Source organism: Cynocephalus volans, chromosome 1 (genome assembly GCF_027409185.1).
Source record: "Cynocephalus volans isolate mCynVol1 chromosome 1, mCynVol1.pri, whole genome shotgun sequence".
In the NCBI taxonomy this organism is placed as follows: Eukaryota; Metazoa; Chordata; class Mammalia; order Dermoptera; family Cynocephalidae; genus Cynocephalus; species Cynocephalus volans.
In genome coordinates this window covers 120,253,133-120,273,323 of record NC_084460.1, presented here as the reverse complement: position 1 = coordinate 120,273,323, position 20,191 = coordinate 120,253,133, and the positions used below count along the sequence as shown (strand labels likewise).

Genomic DNA, 20,191 nt, shown 5'->3' with positions numbered 1-20,191 from the left:
AGGAAAATTTTTACAAGATATGTTAAGAATGTTACTATTTTTAAAATGAAATCATAATTTTCAGAATATCCTGAAAGATGAAATATATTAAACAAAAAATAAACATGAGAAAAATCCCAACCCCACCTACACAAAACAAAACCGAAAAAGAATAAAGAGTTATAACACAAAATCAAAGTGGAAGAATAAGTCAGATACCATCAAAATGTTCTTACCGATGCAGTTTGCCGCCATAAAATGGCTTAGTATGAAAAGTGATGCCGGCTGAATACCCAGTTTTTGCACAGTTGACGCTGACTTTGCCACCCAGTTCTACCCAAGGTACAGTCAAAATTGACCGGGCATACGCACAAGGTAGAGAAAATGTATATTCTTCTCCATGCTCCAATAGACTGAGAATACCTGAATGTGAAAACATGAAGGCGGTTAACATCTTTTAAAATAAATAGCTACAAAAAAATCCATATTATTTTTTCCCTTTCTAATAAACAGACATCATTATTTTGCTTAATCTACATGTAACTTTGGGTGAAATTGGTTTCATTTGCCATCATGTTTGACATTTCCTGGTAATAGTGAGTCAGGGTTACTTTTCATTATAACCTTACTAGCCCTTTGGGGTGCATGGGTACAGTAAATGTTACAGTAGAAACAGTTCTATAGTTCCTTCTAAAAACAAAAAACAAAAAACAAAAAAACTTCCCTCTAATGCTCCTACAGATAACATAAGCTCTGCAGTCAGAGTTTAAGGCCATGTTATACTGCACTGTGTTACAATTAGATCACTGGTTAGTACAACTTTTTCAGCAGTTTGGGAATAACTTGATGCCCAATGTTATAAAGTCTTAGACCTTAATCTCAGACAGTATGATAGGGAAAAAAAAGTGTTCTTCATTCTATTCTATGTATATTAAGTAATAAAAAATGTAATTCTAAAAAAAAAAAAACGTTCATCATAATTCCGTTTGCCAAATTCTGAAATATTTAGGGTGAAGCTACAAGACATATAAGTGGTAGTTTTCAAACAAATATTCTTTTTTTTTTTTTAAAGATGACCAGTAAGGGGATCTTAACCCTTGACTTGGTGTTTTCAGCACCATGCTCTCCCAAGTGAGCTAACCGGCCATCCCTATGTATAGGATCCGAACCCGCCGCAGCCTTGGTGTTATCAGCACCACACTCTCCCAAGTGAGCCACAGGCCGGCCCTCAAACAAATATTATTCTAATGAGGCTTGTTCCATAATAAGTAAAGCTATATTAAAAAATATTTTAAAACATATAAAAAGAGAATTACACTAGTGAATAATCACTCTATATTAGATATAAAGAGACACTAAGCATACTTTAGCTACATTACTAACCTTCTAAGCTTATTACGTGTATTACCATCAGACCAAATATTGAACTGGATATGTACTACTAGTCAGAACTTGTATGTAATCTCTCTCTTGAATGCTCATTAAGCACTCTTCTTAAATAAGGGCAAGAGTCATGATTAGTATTTTAATACAGTTAATTTTTAGGATACGCAAATAGACAAACTGAGATTCTAAAGCGTCTATACAAAGCAAGATCAACTATTTTTTTAAATTGCCCTCAACAGTCTTCATAAAGAGCAACAATAAATAAAAAATTATCAAGCCATTTCATAAGGGACATGATTCTGGCTATAATATATTTATACATAATGAGGCTGTCAGAAGACAGAAGAGCTAGCCTATGACTCTCTTAGGAGAGCGTGGTGCTGATAACACCAAGGTCAAGGGTTTGGATCCCCATACTGGCCAGATGCCCACCCACCCCCGCCAAAAAAAAGACAGACAACATACTTGAGTATATTTTAAGTGTTACTAATAACTTGATTAATTCTAAGTTGGAAAAGATACTGTATTTTTAGTATTTGTAAAAAAGTTATTTTATAACTTGGGTTTATGATCTTTGACTTCTAAGAATATATTTAATGTAAGTAGCACACTCTGTGAATTTTTTTTTTTAAGATGACCGGTAAGGGGATCTTAACCCTTGACTTGGTGTTGTCAGCTCCACACTTTTCCAGGTGAGCTAACCCCCCATCCCTATATAGGGATCAGAACTCACGGCCTTGGTGTTATCAGCACCACACTCCCCCAAGAGACCCACGGGCCCGCCCTTGTGAATTTTTTTTATTGTAGTAAAATATATATAAGATTTCCCATTTTAACCATTTTTAAATACACACTTTGGTTGAATCAATTATACTCACAGTGCTGTGACCGTCACCTCTATCCATCTCCAAAACTCCATCATCATCCTAAACATAAACTCTGCACCTATCAAGCAACAACCTGCCATTATTCCCTCCCCCCAGTTTCTGGTAACCTCTAATCTACCTGTCTCTGAAATTTTTTTTTTATTTTTAACTTATTTTGGAATTTAAAATCTGAACAAATATACAACCAGTTTTGAATATATGTGACAGACTAAGATAAATGAGATTGATAAAATTCTAAAATCTCATTTATCTAATAATGAAACAGAATTTTCTCCTACTATTAAAAACATGGCTAACACCAACGTCAAGAGTTCAGATCCCTGTACTGGGCAGCTGCAAAACAAAACATGGCTAATAGGAGCAAAATGAATTGTCATAAATCCCATTCCCTGATTTTATTTACTTTCTGTTGAGGGTACCAATTTAACTTAATTTCCAAAAGGCAATGCATTAATATATAATGGCACTTAATAAAAAATTATCTATATACCTCCTTCATGATTAAAGCATGATTAAGATAACAATGTTTTTCCTCATTTCCTGAGGTATTTCCTTCCACGGAGTGGGAGAAGCTTCCATTACCAGATTCCTTCTGTTATATAAACTGTTATGAGTAACTGTCCATGGGGAGATAGTGTCAAATACAAAGGTTCTAAATCTGGTCATGCCTTAACCTTTATGACCCTATATATGTCCCATCACCTCTAGACTTCAGCTTTTTCATCTATAAAATAAATTGATCTATGAAGAGCCTAAGACTATGCTATGAAGCTTGTAAATGAAGGTGGTAAACTTTTTTTTTTTAACTAATAAAACATAAGTACTTTCTAAAGTTATAAAAGTTGTAATTAACTTGAAATATTTGGAAATTGGTAAGACATATCACAACAGAACTAAAGAACAGGGAAAACTGAAAAAGGGGTTAAAATGTTTTCTTCACAACTACAATAATACAACCTCAAAATATTAAGAGTCACAGGCTCAATTATGTCATGCTTACATTGTAAGTTTACATTCAGAACCAACTGTTCTCTGCACAAGTTTTCCTTTAACATTAAAATGATAGTTTTTTTCTGTCATATTTTCATTAACACTTGAATGATTTCTGTGGAGGTTTTTATTTTTGTTTTGTGTTCTTGGCCAAAAAACACTGTATTTCCTCAACTTATTTTTTTTATAGCCTTTTGATGAAGTAGAATTAAAGTTTGGCAATGCATTTTAAAAATATTCTATTAATAGCTCCTAAAAAATATAAGAGATGTAGATAAAAACTTACCTAGAATATAATTCTTGTGATTTTTATTATAATAAAAATTTGGAAACAACCTCAATGTCCAAATAGAGGGAAATAGTTAAATAAAAGATGGCAAATGCATTTCACAGAATATTATGCAGTCATTAAAACATGTTTTATCTATTACATGGGAAAACGAATGTATTTAGTAAAAAAAAAAAAAAAAAAAAAGCAGGACACAAAATTATATCTATAGAATTAATCCTAATTTTATAAAACTAAAAGTATGAACAAACATGTACAGAAAAAATAGAAAATATAACTAAAATAATCCATCTCTGGATGGAAGGATTAGAGACGCTTTCACTTTCTCCTTTATACTTTTCTAGTTTTCCAAATTTTTGACAATAAAAATATTTTCTATTTAAAATCAGAAAAAAATAATTTAAAAATAGACCTTTTTTTTTTTTTTTAAAGATGACTGATAAGGGGATCCTAACCCTTGACTTGGTGTTGTCACGCTCTCTGAAGTGAGCTAACCGGCCATCCCTATATAGGTATCCGAACCCGTGGCCTTGGTGTTATTAGCACCACACTCTCCCAAGTAAGCCTTGGGCTGGCCCCCTAAAAACAGATTTTACATTAGTCCACAGATAGGCTCCACCTGCCCCCAACAAGTATTCTGAAAGACACTAAGAATAGGAACAAAAGAAGCACCCATAATATTTCAAATTTATAATTAATATTTATCTAACTTCCCAAAATGTAAGATTATAGTCTGAAATTAAACACTGGAGGGCAATTTTTCTACTTACCTTCTCCAACCATTGTCACTCCTATCGACATGCCTAAGAATTTGCTCTTAGTCCAGACATGAGCATTTACACACATCTTCCTCTCTGCACATTCTGCATAAAATCCTGAGACTGGAGGATGATGGGAAACCTGCTCAGCAACAAATCTGACTGTATAACAGTCCGATCCCTCTTGGCTCAAAGACTCCTCTGATAGAGGAGCATGATTTGTGACTACCTGGGTGGAAGAGCTGCTAATTACACTGGATGCTACCTCACTTTTCGGCATCCTCCAGGAACAGTGAAATATTTCTCCAATGATTGGATTGTATGGTTTCTTAGCAATGGCTCCCTTACGGCCTTCATGAAATGAGGTAAGGTAGTACTCGACAAAGCGAATCATTCTGTCCTCAGCTGTGGCTCCATTAGTGATGGCTATAAATAGATCTGGATGAGACATAAAGTCTGCATACATTTCGAGCAAGGAACGCTTCTCTAGGATAAACGTAGGAAGCACCACCTGAAACAACAGAAATCAGCCAGAGGAACAATTTAATCCACATGTATGTCTGTGGCCAACTATTCTTATCTCTATGAAAATATTTCATTCTAGATGGGTATTAACAACAAAGATACATGAAAAAAGTATTTGGTTTCATTAAAAAATAAGCATACTTAAAAGAACATGAAATCCTGCCCAACTGGTTAAGATTAAACACAAATTCAAGAGGGTCAGGTAGAAAGAATTTAAAAATTCTTGAACTTATAGACTGGATAAAAGCATCATCAGGAAAACGGTATTAAAACTCAAAGTAAACATTAGCCATGCCTTTTCTCCTTTCCTACTTTAAAAATAAATTGTGGATGACTGATCAAAATATGAGCATGCCATTTCCTGAGAACAGACTAAGGAGATCACAGACCAAAGAAAAAACTGTAACATATTTCATTTTAAGAACAAGAGAACTATTTTTAAGAAAAGAAACTTGACACCTCAAACAAGTGAGATAAGAAAGATGAAATATTTTACTTAAATCAGAGTTGAGGAAGCACTGCAAAATGTTTCAACTCTTTGAAAAAGTAAACAGGTAATGTTTTTCAAGAGCCCTGAGATGTTCATACCCATTTAGCCTGGTAATTATTCTTTCAGGAATCTAACCTTAGAAAATAAATAATATGAATGAGGGGAAAAGATTATGAAAAAATAATGAAAACAACCTACATTTTAAACTGTGGTTCTAGCTAACTTAAAAATTGAACTTTGATTTAATGGACTAACATAGTCATTTTAAAAAGATCGTTTTGAAGATGATACAAGTAACACAAAAGACACTGGATGCTGCAGGTTCAGATGGCTATCTGAACACATACATCTTAATCTCACTTTCTACTGAAATCCCATTAAATTTACATTAGATAAATTTCATATAAAAATAAACCCAGCAATACCAAGAAAGTAGACAAAAAGCAACATAATTTTGGGAGCTGTTAACAAGAAAGCTGAATCTTAAGCAGTAGTTTACACTACAGATTGCTGAAAAGGCTCTGGAACTAACAGCACCAGGTACCTCTGTATCTGCAGGTTAGAGAAATGCTAAAACAAGAATAACTGAGTGAAATCTGTATGCAGAGCAATGAGATGCCTAAATTCCTCCCCAACTCCACACTGTTAGTAGCTGCCCTTCTTACACCTCAAAGTCTAAAGGTTTTGTCTCTGGAGAGTGAAACAGGTGGTTTATTCTCCAAATCAGGGAACCTTAGGAATACTATACAGGTCTATACAGATACATACAGATACCTACATAAATTAAATTTTAGATACTGAGACCATCTCCCACTCTGCCCTCTTCTCCCGTTCAACTCATATTTGCTTCACCCCAAGCAGGAGATGAGAGAAATTTTCTTATGGGAAGTTTGACTAACCCTTAAGGAAAAAGCCTATGATACTGACACCAGGTTCCCCCACAAATGGTAATTCAGATTTCTGAACAATAAAAATCATAGGCCCCACCCACATGTTCAAAACTTAAAATCAGGATATTAGTTTCCCTAAACTTAACTGTGAGCAGAAATCCAAGAAATACCAGATCTCTGAGAAAACCTCTAATTAGAAATATAAAGACCAAAATAAAGAAACAGACTTGGAGGAAATAGAAACCTCACAGGAGGGAAAAAAATATATTATTAATAAAAAATAGTATCTTCAGGGAATTAAAAAGATGTTACATACATGAAACAATGATGCTTCTTGAAAAATAAAATGCAGAAAATTTAAAAACATGATAGCAAAAATTAAAACTCAAGAGAATGGTTAGAAGATAAAGGTGAGGAAATCTCCTAAAAGATAGGAGAAAGAAAAGAGAGAAAAACAGAAGACCAGATCAGGAAGTCCAATGGCCATATAATAAGCGCCTCAGAGAGAACAGAAAAAAAAAACCATGAGAGAAAATGATCAATGAAATAATTTAAGAAAATTCAGAGAACTAAAAACCATAAATTGTCACACTGAAAAGGACAACCAAGTGCCCAGAGACAATGGATAATAAGAAACCTATACCAAGACATGACAAATAGAAGATTCCAAACAATTTCAGAGAAAAACAAACAAAACAGGTCACAAACAAAAGATCAGAAATCAGAATTACTTCAGTCTTTTTACCAGAACCCTATAGCAAGGAGGCAATATTCTAAAGGAAAATTATTTACAAGTTACAAATTCTATCCAAACTAGCAATCAAGCATGAGGGCAAAGTAAATATTTCAGACACATACTTTTACATTTGATGCCCATAGATCTTTCTCAGAAATTAAAGGAAGATGTGTTCCAACAGAATGAGAGGCAACCAAGAAAGAAGAATGGGAAACAGTAAACAGATTTAGCACGGAAGAAAGGTGAAAGAAATCCCAGTCCAGAATAGATTGATATGACTCAAGAGACAGACATATTGAAGACTGTCATCCACACACTTCCTGCCGCCATTGTACCACCTTTTCAAAACTCAGGATAGAATGCCCTAGTAAAACTGGTTCTAACTGCATCAGTTTTCGGCTTGTGTTAACTATCTGCTGAAGAAGTTCATATTACTATCCATTTTAACCAATTTCACAACTCTCCTCTCCACACTCTGCTGTCTGGAATGACTGAAGACACTCACTTCCCCTACAGACATGCTCTGGCTTCAATCTACTCCAGAGAGTTGGAGGTAGAGGTAGATCAATCTGCTTAGAAGCAGAAAATACTGAGTAGCTCACTCCCTCTGCCTGCATTCCTGCTAGATGACCAGTAGCTGGCTCATACCAAATAACTCCTAGAGATGTATATTCCACAAGATCACTCATACTTTGCCTTCTGATTTCTTCAGAAAGGGTTTTTCTAAACTTTCTTAATAATTCATAAGAAGCTGAAACCAGAGACTCAAATGTTTAGCTTATCTTCTTCTGGGAGCTGCCTTCTATGAATGGCATTACAGCCCTCTGCTTAGGATAAACTTGTATTGGCTATTCACTCACAATGGGGTACAAATATAGGTAGTAAAACCATAAAGAAAAGTAGGGGATGATTAACACAAAGGTCAAGTAAATAGTTACATCTATTTCCTATTTACTTCTAGGAAATTGTACAGGACAACTGGGAAGGGCATTCAGAGAACTTCCACGTTCTGTGTGTTTTATAACTTAATGTGAGGGGTGGGTACATGGGTATACATTCTACCATTGTTCCTTGAATGTTTACATGTATTCTATTCAGTTTTCTGTGTGTATAATACATTTCACAAAGAAAAGATATGAACTGAAAAAAGGAAATGAAACAAAATTGCAAATAAGCTATGATTATATGAAGGAATATTAGAAAGGAATCCCAAAAGTGAGAGTTATGTTACGTTATGGTGGTGGAATAATAGGAGAAGGAGATTTTTTCTTTTATTTTCCAAAATTTTCTGTGAAATGCTTAATTAACTAATTTTATAATATTACTTAAAAAGGAACAAATTAACAGTGGGGAAAATGTATATTATTTATTCACAGCATGAAGTCTGGGTCCATGGTTATCTTCTTTATTGCTGTCCCAGTACCTAGCACTGTGTCTAGAATATAAGAGGTGCTCAGTAAATATTTTTAAAATCAGTGTTATTGTTAGATAAGAGGAAGCTGTGACTGCAGTTTAGTAACCAGGTTCTTTAATATTGCTTGAGACGTACTTTTCCTTTAAATGTTATGCGGATGTTCGTAATTTGTGGTTATGAACAAATATTAATGTTATATATATAACATATATAATGAACAACTTTTTAAGGCACAAATGTGGGGAAAGTACATTATATACAGTTATTCATGCCAACAGAGCTTTACCATCTGTATTACTATCATAGCACATTCTTTTCAAATGTTCTTATGCCTCATAAACCTTAACACTATTCTTATGGCTAAGTCTACTAAGGGACAGCAAACACTATACTAATACCAAACAACCCTTCATATTACTATTCATTTTAACCAATTTCACAACTAATAGTCTTTTTAAACCACTAATGCGAAAGTACTTCTAGAACAGAAATGGTATCTAGTTGATGTGAGGTTAGATGAAAGATTAAAGGTTAAGGGATTTCTTTATTAATTCCCCAAATGTCTGCTTTTTGGTAGACTTTTAGTTCCCTTTCACTTTTAAAACCTCCTATAAAACACAGTGAGACTGAATAAAGAAAAAAATACGTTTTTGGCTTTTAAATGCTTCAAAATGAGTGCTAAAGGCAAAATGTTTCCTATTTAAGTTACATTTTCAGGTGAACAATTCAATGGAAACAGTCTTTTAGTTGACAGTTTCACTACTTTCAATGGTATCAAAAACCTTAATTTGAAACATACCTCCTACAGTCAAATTTGAAATTCAATACTAATGCAAAATTGTGTCAGTAATAATTCAAAGTAAATAATCTCACAGTAATAATATTTCACATATATAGGTTTTGAACCTGATTTTCTTTTTAAATTGATATCATGGATTAATTGTAAAACAAATTAAGGCACACTAATTACATAAATTGAGAACAGATATGTCTGGCCTAAAATTTATGATGATAATTTTTATAAAAATTATATGCCTCTCAAACTTTAATGCCTATATGAATTACCTGGGGATTATATTAAAATGCAGATTCTGGTCCACTAAATCTGGGACTGGGGCCTGAGATTCTGCATTTCTAAGAAGTTCCCAGGTGATGGTGATCCTACTGGCCTTCAGATCACACTTTTAAAGTAGCAAGGCTATAGACCAGGGGTCTACAAACTATAGTGTTTGGGACAAATCTGGCCTGTTTTTGTAAAGAAGTTTTGTTGGAACACAGCCATGCCCAGTCCAGCATATTGTCTACAGCTGCTTTCGTACTACAAAGGCAGGGTCAAGTAGCTGCCCCCTATGCCCACCATAGCTGAAAATATTTACTATCTGGCCCTTTACAGAAAAAGTTGGCTGACTACTGTTATAGATAATACCCCAAATGTACAAGGGTCTTCAAAAAATTCATGGAAAGATTTATAGTATTTTTTAATTCTATTTTTCCAGGAACTTTCTGAAGTACCCTCTTACTATTCACATGTGGGAAGTAACAGTAAAGTGCAAGTGTCAATGCCATGTCATGGTTTTATAGTATTACATCCTTTTCTTTAGGTTTTCTGGTACAATATACCAATGGACCCCTTTTATTTTGAACGGAAACAAGAAGACCACAGTCTTTGCCATGTGACTGTCTGCTGGACAACAAAATGATTATTTGGTTTATGAACATAAGAAATACTGATCAAGAGACTAAGAAACCAAATCATAAAGAATAAAAAGCCTGGACAATTCATAACCAATTTAAAATAAAAGTCCTGACAATATTAACAATCACAAGTATGTCCTGACCTAACAATCTCCATAGATGGCTGAGCCCATTACTTACTCTCGTTAAATCCATGCCCAGCTTGAGCTGTGATAAGAGATGTAAGATGACACTACGTTGCTCTTCTACAGCTCCCAGGTCATCTTCCTTGTTGTCACACATATCCTCTATCTCATCATCTGCATTTATTTCTTCAGGTTCCTTGATGTAAAAAGAAGAAACAATCTAGTGTTATAAGTACTTATTAATATCCATTGAGAATAAAAGTATGAATATCAGACCCGGGTCTAATGACTCTGGGTATGGGTGAAAATCTTTCTGAAAATATAACTTCCACATTTGGTCACAGAACAAATTTCCTTCAAAGAGCCCATTATTGTTAATACTGAACATATTATGGTTTTGCCATATATATCACATATAAAATACATTTATTTTGGGGACTGGCCTGTGGCTCACTCAGGAGAGTGCAGTGCTGATAACACCAAGGCCACGGGTTTGGATCCTACATAGGGATGGCCGGTTTGCTCACTGGCTGAGCGTGGTGCTCACAACACCAAGCCAAGGGTTGAGATCCCCTTACTGGTCATCTTTTCAAAAAATAATAAAATAAAATAAAATAAAATACATTTATTTTGTAAAAAGAGAACTTTTGAAAGAGTGAAGAATGTTTCATCTGCATCTCAGGCTTTCCAAGCTTTGACCACCTGTCTGGGGACACCACCATCATATATACGCAATACACCACCACTTAAAATTTAAGTTCAAGATGTTCTGAAAATTAAATATTTGCCTATTTTTAAGCTAAAACTATAAAAGTAAATTTTAAAAGTGACTGTACATGTCAAGTCTAACTACTGTAACCTGTATTTTGATATTCATTCATTTTTGAAGCTGTCACAAGGAAACTTTGGGGCAGAAGGAAACTTTGGGGCTGAAGAGAATTCTAGGTGTAGGTATGGAAACCCTGTAATTGCTCATGCAGTCATAATGCCAGTTCTCTGCACAGCTCTTCAATAAATCAAGCAATCAATAAAACTGAAAATGTTTACTTTCATCTTAATAGGCTCTTAGCTCCAAGTAACTGGCTAAGAGAAACTCAATTCCATGTTTATTTCTATTTAAACAACAAATAACAGTTTAAATCCCAGGAGTCTATAGAACCTTAACTTTCACTTTCCATATGTATGTGGGGCAGTGTCCCATTTCTCTCTGTAGTACGTCTTGTTAGTATCTTAGTATCTTGCCTTGTTAGTGCAAGAGAGGTTTACATGAGCACAGGTTGAGTATCCCTAATCCAAAAATCCAAAATCCTCCAAAATCAAAAACTTTCTGAGTACTGGCATGACGCTCAAATGAAAATGCTCACTGAAGCATCTCAGATTTTGATGCTCAACCAGTTAAGCATAATGCAAATATTCCAAAATCTAAAAAAATATGAAATCCAAAACATTTTTGGTCCCAAGTACTTCATATAAGAGATACTCAACCTGTATACAGTTATCCCTCAGTATCCATGAAGGACTGGTTCCAATACTCCAACAGATAACAAAATCTACAGATGTCCTTTATATAAAACGGTGTAGTATTTGCATAGTACCTACCCACATCTTGCTGTATACTTTAAATCATCTCTAGATTACCTATAATACCTAACATGAAGTAAATGCTATGTAAATAATTGTTATTCTGTATTTTGTTTATATTATTTTTTATTGTTGTATTGTTATTTTTTATGTTTTTTTCCCCCTGAATATTTTTGATCTGCAGTTGGTTGAATCAGAGGATGTGGAATCTGCGAATATGGGGGGCCAACTGTACTATCTTTTGGTATTCTGTTCAATTTGAAGTTATGAGGATTTTAAAAAGGAAATAATTTTGTTAATGTTTCTGCCTTTGATTTTCTCCTCCCACTGTTCTGTGCAGCTAGACAAAGAAAACCTAATTAAGGTATAAAATCAAGAACTTAAATGTTCTCAAAATATTAAAAACAAAATATGAAACAGTGACAGAGTTAAAGCATAATGGGCTTCTGGTCATTCTTTTGCCTTTATCTTTTTCCTTTTTCCTCTTCCCTTCTATCAAGGAAATCTATATCAGCTCACAATCTGATAAGCCTTAACTAATGTTTGTATATATCATAATTACTCCTGTTTTTATGACCTTGAAGAGATATCTCAAAGGCTTTTTCAATTTCCCCTTTCAATGGCTAGTAAGTCTGTCCGAAGTAATTCCTGTTGTGTTGCCTAAATCAGTTGCACAATATAGTTTAAGTATAATTGTAAATGTTTGCTTATTATAAAACAGGGGGGAAAGTTGATCATCCTCCTCTCTACATATAGATACCAAATACAATAATTATATGAGATTAAATTAAATGTTGAAAAAAAAACTCTCCTAGGAGTATTTTTGTTTTTGTTTTTTTGGTGGAAGGCCAGTAAGGGGATCTGAACCCCTGACCTTGGTGTCACAAGGCTGCATTCTAAACAAACTGCTAGGTCTTGATTAAATAATGTTCTCCTACCCTCTGAAAAGGTACCATTACATCTGAGGACAGAACCTAGGACACAGATTAATAATGCAAATATAGCTTTAACACTATAGCTTACTATATGGTTTAGAACTGTCTCCAGTGAAAATAATATTAAAGAAATAAAACAACCTCATAGAAAAACTATTTAAACATAGTTTTTGTTGTTATAAAAATAATCAAAAATAAACAAAAATAGTCAAAATACTTAGAAGAGAAAAAACAAGAGAAATTATATTAACTGTTAAACACTCCTTCTAATCTTTTTGTAAATAAAAGAATTTGGAAGCTGTGCCTCCTTTTTTGATGACCTCTTTTTGGTCATCATGCTTTTCTTAAAGAAAAGCTTAAGGTGAAAACGTATTACCAAAATCCAAATAAACATGCTCAAATGTATAAAATCCCTACAAACCCAGAATGATTAGCAAATACAATCCAAGAGCTGTTGAGTTTCTAGAAATTCATACTATTTGGAGATTGCACGGCAAAGAGAAACTACAATGTCCTACAAAACTCACACTATACTAACTTCACTTCTGTCCTTCTGATTTCTGACCGGGGGCATGAAGAAACTATGGGCTTCACTCTAGTCTCATTGGGACTGACTTTCAACCTCACCTGACAGCAAAATGTCCACTACTATAATCCAGGTCTCTAGCTTGCATCTACACTTATATTTCAAAGAAGGCATCAGTGAAACTTTTGGAAAATTCAGGTCTATTCTGGTGTACTTGAATGGAGTCTAATGTCTTCTGAAATCTAAAAAAAAATCTATGTGCTTATTTGTTTTCTGTCTACACTAGGTGATGTACTTGATCAACTCACTGTTTCAAAAGATTTAGAAACACAGCAATCTTTCCACCCTGTCCCTAAGCCCCATCTCTAACACATACCTCTATCCTGACCTCCAATATGTTTTGTGTTCTCATTCGGAAGAATGAAGATGTTGGAGTACCTGACTTTTAGTTTATCTTTTTTCACATACAAACTATATCTCTAGTCCTGATCTCTCTCCAAAGGTCTGGTTCCATTATCTCAATTGCTTTTCATAAACATTTACAATCACATATCCTTCTCTCATGCAAAATTCAACATATTTTTAACCATACTAAACTTTTTCTCCCAAAAGCCTATTTCTTCCTAATTTTCATAGCTTTGTGAATGGCACCACAATTTTATGGGAGAGCTGGAGGGGGGACAGCTGGCTGGTATGGGGATCTGAACAGCACCACAATTTTATCTAGTTATTTAGACACAAAAACTTGGAGATGTCTTTGATTCAATCCTCTGTACAGTCAATCACAAGTCCCACTGATTTTTCATTTGAAACGCACATTACCTATTCATTTGTCTTTACTTCTACTTCCACAGCCTTCTATCCACACTGTAATTCCAAGTCATATCATATACCAATCTTCTTAAACATATCACATCCTTCACCCATGCTCATGACCCTACTGTTTATCACATTAAGAATAAACTCTTTTCCATGATTTTTATGTTCTTTGGGAGCACAATTCACACTGTATTCTATGGAGAAGTGCTCTAGAGAGTATCATCCTACACAGAGTGCAACATGAATGGTGCCATCTGGAGCTGTAAAATCCAACAACCCCTGTGATCATTTCTCATAAGCCAGGGGCTATGCTTATCCAGGTGTTTATTTTACCCTCATAACAGTCTTCCAAGATATTATCCCTGCTTTACAGATGAGGAAACTGAAGCTAAGAGTGATTAATTAATTGGTCCACATGTTAGTGAATGACATATCCTGGGTTCAAAACCACCAGGCAAGCCTTCTCCACAATAATCATACATGCCTCAGTATCCCTGCTTGTTACTCCTCCATCTTGAGATCCCCTTACTACTTACTCCTCCTCTCTTCAAATCCTGTCTCTTTTCAAAGCCCAATTCCAATCCCACTTTCTCTCCAAAGCATTTCTCATCCACTCCACTCAATATGTCTCCCTTATTTCTTTGTATGCCCATATCCCAATAGCCTAAACCATATCAATTAAGAACCACCCTGAAAAGACTGTTTCATATCGTCATCTCATTGTTTTAGTGTATATGTGTTGTGACTCCAAACAGATTATGTTTCCTCAGTGAAAGGACTATTATCTTTTTTTTTGCTTCTCCTCTAATTCCTAACATTGGACTTGTCATATGTTGGACAGCTTAAATACTTAAATACTTTAAGTATTTATTTACTAAATATTTGCTAACTGCTTGACTCTACAAATGAGCTGGTCAAAAGGCTATAGAAAAAATAGCTTTTCATATACTGTTTTTTTTTAAATTCTCCCCTGCCCACCTGGCCTCTACTGTCTGCCTCATAAAGCCAACACCTTTGTCAACTTTGGAAATCCCCGTGTCATATATTTTTTTCTTTTAAGAAGTAATTTATGAATATATAAATAACCATAAACTGTGTGTTACTCTTGACTCAGAAATTCTACTTGGGAATATAACCCAAAGAAAGGAGAGAAAGAAATAGTAAACAAGGTATACTATTTATAATTACAAAAAATAACAAACAACCTAGATATTCAACAATAGGGATATTAACTCAATAGCCTACTTAAACCTTTAAAACTAACTCTACAGGCCAGCACACAGAAAAATGCTTATGAGAATTTCAGGTAAAAATAGCTTGAAATAAAACTATCTATGTATTTACAATGACCACAAAAATAACAGAACTGAACACAAAAGGCAAAAAATATGATTTCTTACACCAGTAGATCTATGAACACTTTGGCTTCTGAGAAATATGGAATGAATAATACTTCATAAAAATATTAAACCCTGTGATCATGTGCTATTTTAAGTAATATAACACTTGAAACAATTGTTTAGTAAAGTGCTTACTATCAGAAAGATTTAATGGTAAACTTTTAAACTTATAAACTTAATACTAAACAATGTTAAATTAATACAAATGGGGTAAAGAGAAAAACATTGTGCAAATAATCTTATCAGATAAGTTATTTTCCAAAAAAAGAAAAACATGCAAATTTCAATTTTTGAAATACATATTTATCAAGCAAAAGTAAACCAAAGCTAAAAAGGGCATAAAATTTAACCTGGAAAACATGATATATACTAGTGTAATACAAGAGACCTCTTTCAAAGCAAATGCTGTTTAAAGTAAAATAACAATGTTTACAATCTGAAAGTGTTGCTCTGGTGTTATGTTGACTTGCATGCCCTGACAATAAAAAGAGAACTGACAACCTTTTGAGTGATTCTAACTTTTTACATCGAAACCATATTTTCATATTATCTTACCCTTGCTAATAGTCCAGATTCTGCAACAGACTGTTCTTCTGGGACGGCTACTGGCTTACTCTGCTCAGTTGCAAAGGGCTGGTCAGCTCCATTTTCATAGTGGTTTGATAAAGGTATCTTTGGTTCTAACCATTCGATTGTCGTTCCTGATGAAGTAAGAGAAAACTTTTGCTGAAATTTGCTCATAATCTGGAAAGTTCAGCAGATGTGGATTTTATTAAGCAATTTTGTTTTGAGCCTACAAGACTTAAAGCAATTCAACCTGTTAAGAGACCCTGCAAGTCAGCCACTTGTATCTCATTAACATGAGCACTATGACTGGGTATTTCACAACAGAGCAACTTGCAACTTGAAATCAGATACCATTTAAAAGAAATTGACCCTGAACAGGACTGAACTCAATTCTTGGGCACGTCTGTGAATCATGAAGTGTATTTCCAACTTAACAGTTGATATGCTGTCCTCTCTGTATGAACCCAGTCCCTCTATTAATCAAAAAGTATGCAATTAAGCTTTAAGGGGTTACAACTATAGCAAGAGTCTGGACTATGAAACAGTAAAATTTCCTTCAATTTGGGATTAAACCTTATTCTCACCACCAATTTTCTAAGCCATCAAAATAAACCCTGGATCTAATTTAAGAATTAGAAATACATGTTCTTCTTTTTCGCAATCTTAAAAAAGCCCTAAGTAATTTTTAAACTGAAAGATCCTTCTACTGAATAAATAATAAGTGACCTAGTGAAAGACAGTGGTCACATTTGGAGACCTGTCATCTTCTCAGTTAATGACTCAAATGTCTCTCGTTACCCTCAACTAGTTTAACAAAGTGGATTCTGTGCCTAATCAATAATGGAAAATGTTCCATTTGATTTCAGAGGCTGATCTAGGTTTCACAGAAGCTTGGTTATAAAGTGCTATAATAAAAGATGCTCAGACTACTACAGCGGAAATTTAAAAGAGTAAGGAATTTATTCAGTCTATAATAAAACCCCAAACTTCAGTAAAGGAATAGATTACAACATACCTACCAAGCTACCAGAACTTCTTACCTTGTCAGTCTCACTTGACACTAGGGGGATTTGTGATTGGGGGAAGTTCATGGAGCCTGTTTTAAAATTCCAAAGAAATGAAAATACTTTGCTCCTACCTTGAAATGTTTACTTTTTAATATCAATATCCAGATGTCCTTACTTCTAAAAATAAAATGCACACAAACACTAAATTTTTTTTTTTTTTTTGTCTTTTTCGTGACCGGCACTCAGCCAGTGAGTGCACCGGCCATTCCTATATAGGATCTGAACCCGCGGCGGGAGCATCGCTGCGCTCCCAGCGCCGCACTCTCCCGAGTGTGCCACGGGCTTGGCGCCACAAACACTAAATTTAAGAGATTTGTTTTAAGGCATCACTCAACTGACTGGAAACCATAACAAAACTCTATCAGATCAAGCATTTGGTATCAGGTCCCCTCTAAATCAATGATCACTACTGAGCCTTTGGATAACATACATTAAGACCTTATGGAACTAAATGCTAACTTGAACTTAGATTTCGTTCTTTCTATCATCTCAAAATTTGGGTGAGAAGGTAATTCAGTTTTTCTTATCACAGTTATATTTTCTTTTCTTTTCTTTTTGGCAGCTGGCTGGTAAGGGGATCCGAAACCTTGACCTTGGAGTTATAACACCGGGCTCTAACTAAGATAACTGGCCAACCCCTTAAAGTTATATTTTCATTCTCAAGTGACTTAAGAATAGATTTCTTTTCTTTTCTTTTTTTTTTTTAAAGATGACCAGTAAGGGGATCTTAACCCTTGACTTGGTGTTGTCAGCACCACACTCTCCCAAGTGAGCCATGGGCTGGCCCTTAAGAATACATTTCTATAGACCAAATTTGGAAAACATGGCAATTTACAATGAGAAATACCAATGCTAGTTAACTGACTCCCCCAATACCCACAAATCTGTGTTCCAAAAAATAGTAATGTGGGAAAACAACTTCCATTTTATATACTTCTGTAAAGTTTACAAATGTTTCACTTTTGTAATTAAAAAACACAAATTTATATTATACATGCTTCCTCAATCATGAAACAAATATTTAAAAATAAGACTGTGTATTAATTTAAAACACACAAATGAAATGTCTAAGAACTTTAAAAATTATATCGTACTTGATTAATCAAGTATTTATTAAGCATCTAGTATCTAGCACTGTACTACTTAATTTTTTTTAAAAAAAATTAAAGTAGCATAAACTGGAAACAAACTCCCTTGGTTTCATTTTACAGCCATAATTATTACCAACAATAGAATTAACCCAAATTTCTTTTTTTTTTTTTCATTTTCTCTCATTTTATTATTTCAATAACAATTTAATTATTATAAATTCAGAATAATTTTTCTTTAGAACAACAAGATCCCTATTTATTTTTGATCACAGCTTTGATCAACCATGAACTCAAATCTCAAAATAAAGATATGAGGGGTTGTCAAACGGTTCATGGAAAGATTTGTATTATCTTTCAGTAATATTTTCCGCAAACTTTTTTTTTTTTTTTTTTGCCACTAGCCTGTATGGGGATCTGAACCCTTGGTCTTGGTGTTTATCAGCACAACACTCTCCCAAGTGAGCTAACTGGCCAGCCCCCTACAAACTTTTTGAAGTACCCTTGTATACATATATTCTTTTTTTTTTTCTTCACCAAATTACTGTTTAATAGAAGTTTTGTGGAAAAGTCTTCTGAAACATTTGCTTAAGGAAACAAAATTTATTTTTTTATTATTATTTTTTTTAAATTTTTTAATTTTTTATTTTTTAATTTTATTTTGTCGATATACATTGTAGCTGATTAATGCTCCCCATCACCAAAACCTCCCTCCCTTCTCCCTCCCCCCCTCCCCCCCAACAATGTCCTTTCTGTTTGTTTGTTGTATCAACTTCAAATAATTGTGGTTCTTATATCTTCTCCCCCCCCCCCCCCGGGTTTGTGTGTGTGTGTGTGTATGTGTGTGTGTGAATTTATATATTAATTTTTAGCTCCCTCCAATAAGTGAGAACATGTGGTATTTCTCTTTCTGTGCCTGACTTGTTTCACTTAATATAATTCTCTCAAGGTCCATCCATGTTGTTGCAAATGGCAGTATTTCATTCGTTTTTATAGCTGAGTAGTATTCCATTGTGTAGATGTACCACATTTTCCGTATCCACTCATCTGATGATGGGCATTTGGGCTGGTTCCAACTCTTGGCTATTGTAAAGAGTGCTGCGATGAACACTGGGGAACAGGTATACCTTCGACTTGATGATTTCCATTCCTCTGGGTATATTCCCAACAGTGGGATAGCTGGGTCGTATGGTAGATCTATTTGCAATTGTTTAAGGAACCTCCATACCATTTTCCATAGAGGCTGCACCATTTTGCAGTCCCACCAACAATGTATGAGAGTTCCTTTTTCTCCACAGCCTCGCCAGCATTTATCGTTCATAGTCTTTTGGATTTTAGCCATCCTAACTGGGGTTAGATGGTATCTCAATGTGGTTTTGATTTGCATTTCCCGGATGCTGAGTGATGTTGAGCATTTTTTCATATGTCTGTTGGCCATTTGGATATCCTCCTTAGAGAAATGCCTACTTAGCTCTTTTGCCCATTTTTTAATTGGGTTGCTTGTTTTCTTCTTGTAAAGTTGTTTGAGTTCCTTATATATTCTGGATATTAATCCTTTGTCAGATGTATATTTTGCAAATATTTTCTCCCACTCTGTTGGTTGTCTTTTAACTCTGTTAATTGTTTCTTTTGCTGTGCAGAAGCTTTTTAGTTTGATATAATCCCATTTGTTTATTTTTCCTTTGGTTGCCCGTGCTTTTGGGGTCGTATTCATGAAGTCTGTGCCCAGTCCTATTTCCTGAAGTGTTTCCCCTATGTTTTCTTTAAGAAGTTTTATTGTCTCAGGGTGTATATTTAAATCCTTAATCCATTTTGAGTTGATTTTAGTATACGGTGAGAGGTATGGATCTAGTTTCATTCTCCTGCATATCGATATCCAGTTATCCCAGCACCACTTGCTGAAGAGGCAGTCCCTTCCCCAGTGAATAGGCTTGGTGCCTTTGTCAAAGATCAGATGGCAGTAAGTGTGTGGGTTGATTTCTGGATTCTCTATTCTATTCCATTGGTCAGTGTGTCTGTTTTTATGCCAGTACCATACTGTTTT

General features: G+C 34.5%; 1 protein-coding gene across 3 annotated transcripts in view; it reads right to left on the bottom strand.

Annotated features, from left to right (window-relative positions):
• OSBPL11 (oxysterol binding protein like 11) overlaps positions 1-20,191 on the bottom strand; it is a 92,999-nt gene that overhangs the window by 21,255 nt on the left and 51,553 nt on the right. For all 3 annotated transcript variants that reach the window (XM_063099307.1, XM_063099317.1, XM_063099328.1), the window contains exons 7-10: positions 15,981-16,126; positions 10,220-10,360; positions 4,302-4,800; positions 216-402 (exon numbers count right to left, since the gene is read on the bottom strand). In XM_063099307.1, the coding sequence (XP_062955377.1) occupies positions 216-402; positions 4,302-4,800; positions 10,220-10,360; positions 15,981-16,126 (973 nt within the window). The remainder of the gene's footprint in view (positions 1-215; positions 403-4,301; positions 4,801-10,219; positions 10,361-15,980; positions 16,127-20,191) is intronic.